The 217-nt window shown below is 70.0% G+C and overlaps 1 protein-coding gene across 1 annotated transcript in view; it reads left to right on the forward strand.

Annotated features, from left to right (window-relative positions):
• The first annotated feature begins 91 nt into the window (after positions 1–91).
• Positions 92–217, forward strand: part of EMC6 (ER membrane protein complex subunit 6) — a 359-nt gene continuing 233 nt past the window's right edge. The window contains 1 exon segment of the mRNA XM_009697098.1: positions 92–217. Coding sequence (XP_009695400.1) covers positions 92–217 — 126 coding nt within the window.

Raw genomic sequence — 217 nt, forward strand, 5'->3', positions numbered from 1 at the left:
GGGCCAGTCTGCCCCCCGGCCCGTACAGCGTGTGTCTCTTTTACCCCAGTCTCGTTGAGAGAGAGGAGGTCCCCGAGCCCGGGTGGGAGCCATGGCCGCGGTGGTGGCCAAGCGCGAGGGGCCGCAGTTCATCAGCGAAGCGGCGGTGCGGGGGAACGCCGCCATCCTGGACTATTGCAGGACGTCTGTCTCGGCCCTGTCAGGGGCCACGGCGGGG

The sequence above is a fragment of the Cariama cristata genome, unplaced genomic scaffold, assembly GCF_000690535.1.
Source record: "Cariama cristata isolate BGI_N322 unplaced genomic scaffold, ASM69053v1 scaffold30943, whole genome shotgun sequence".
NCBI classification, from domain to species: domain Eukaryota; kingdom Metazoa; phylum Chordata; class Aves; order Cariamiformes; family Cariamidae; genus Cariama; species Cariama cristata.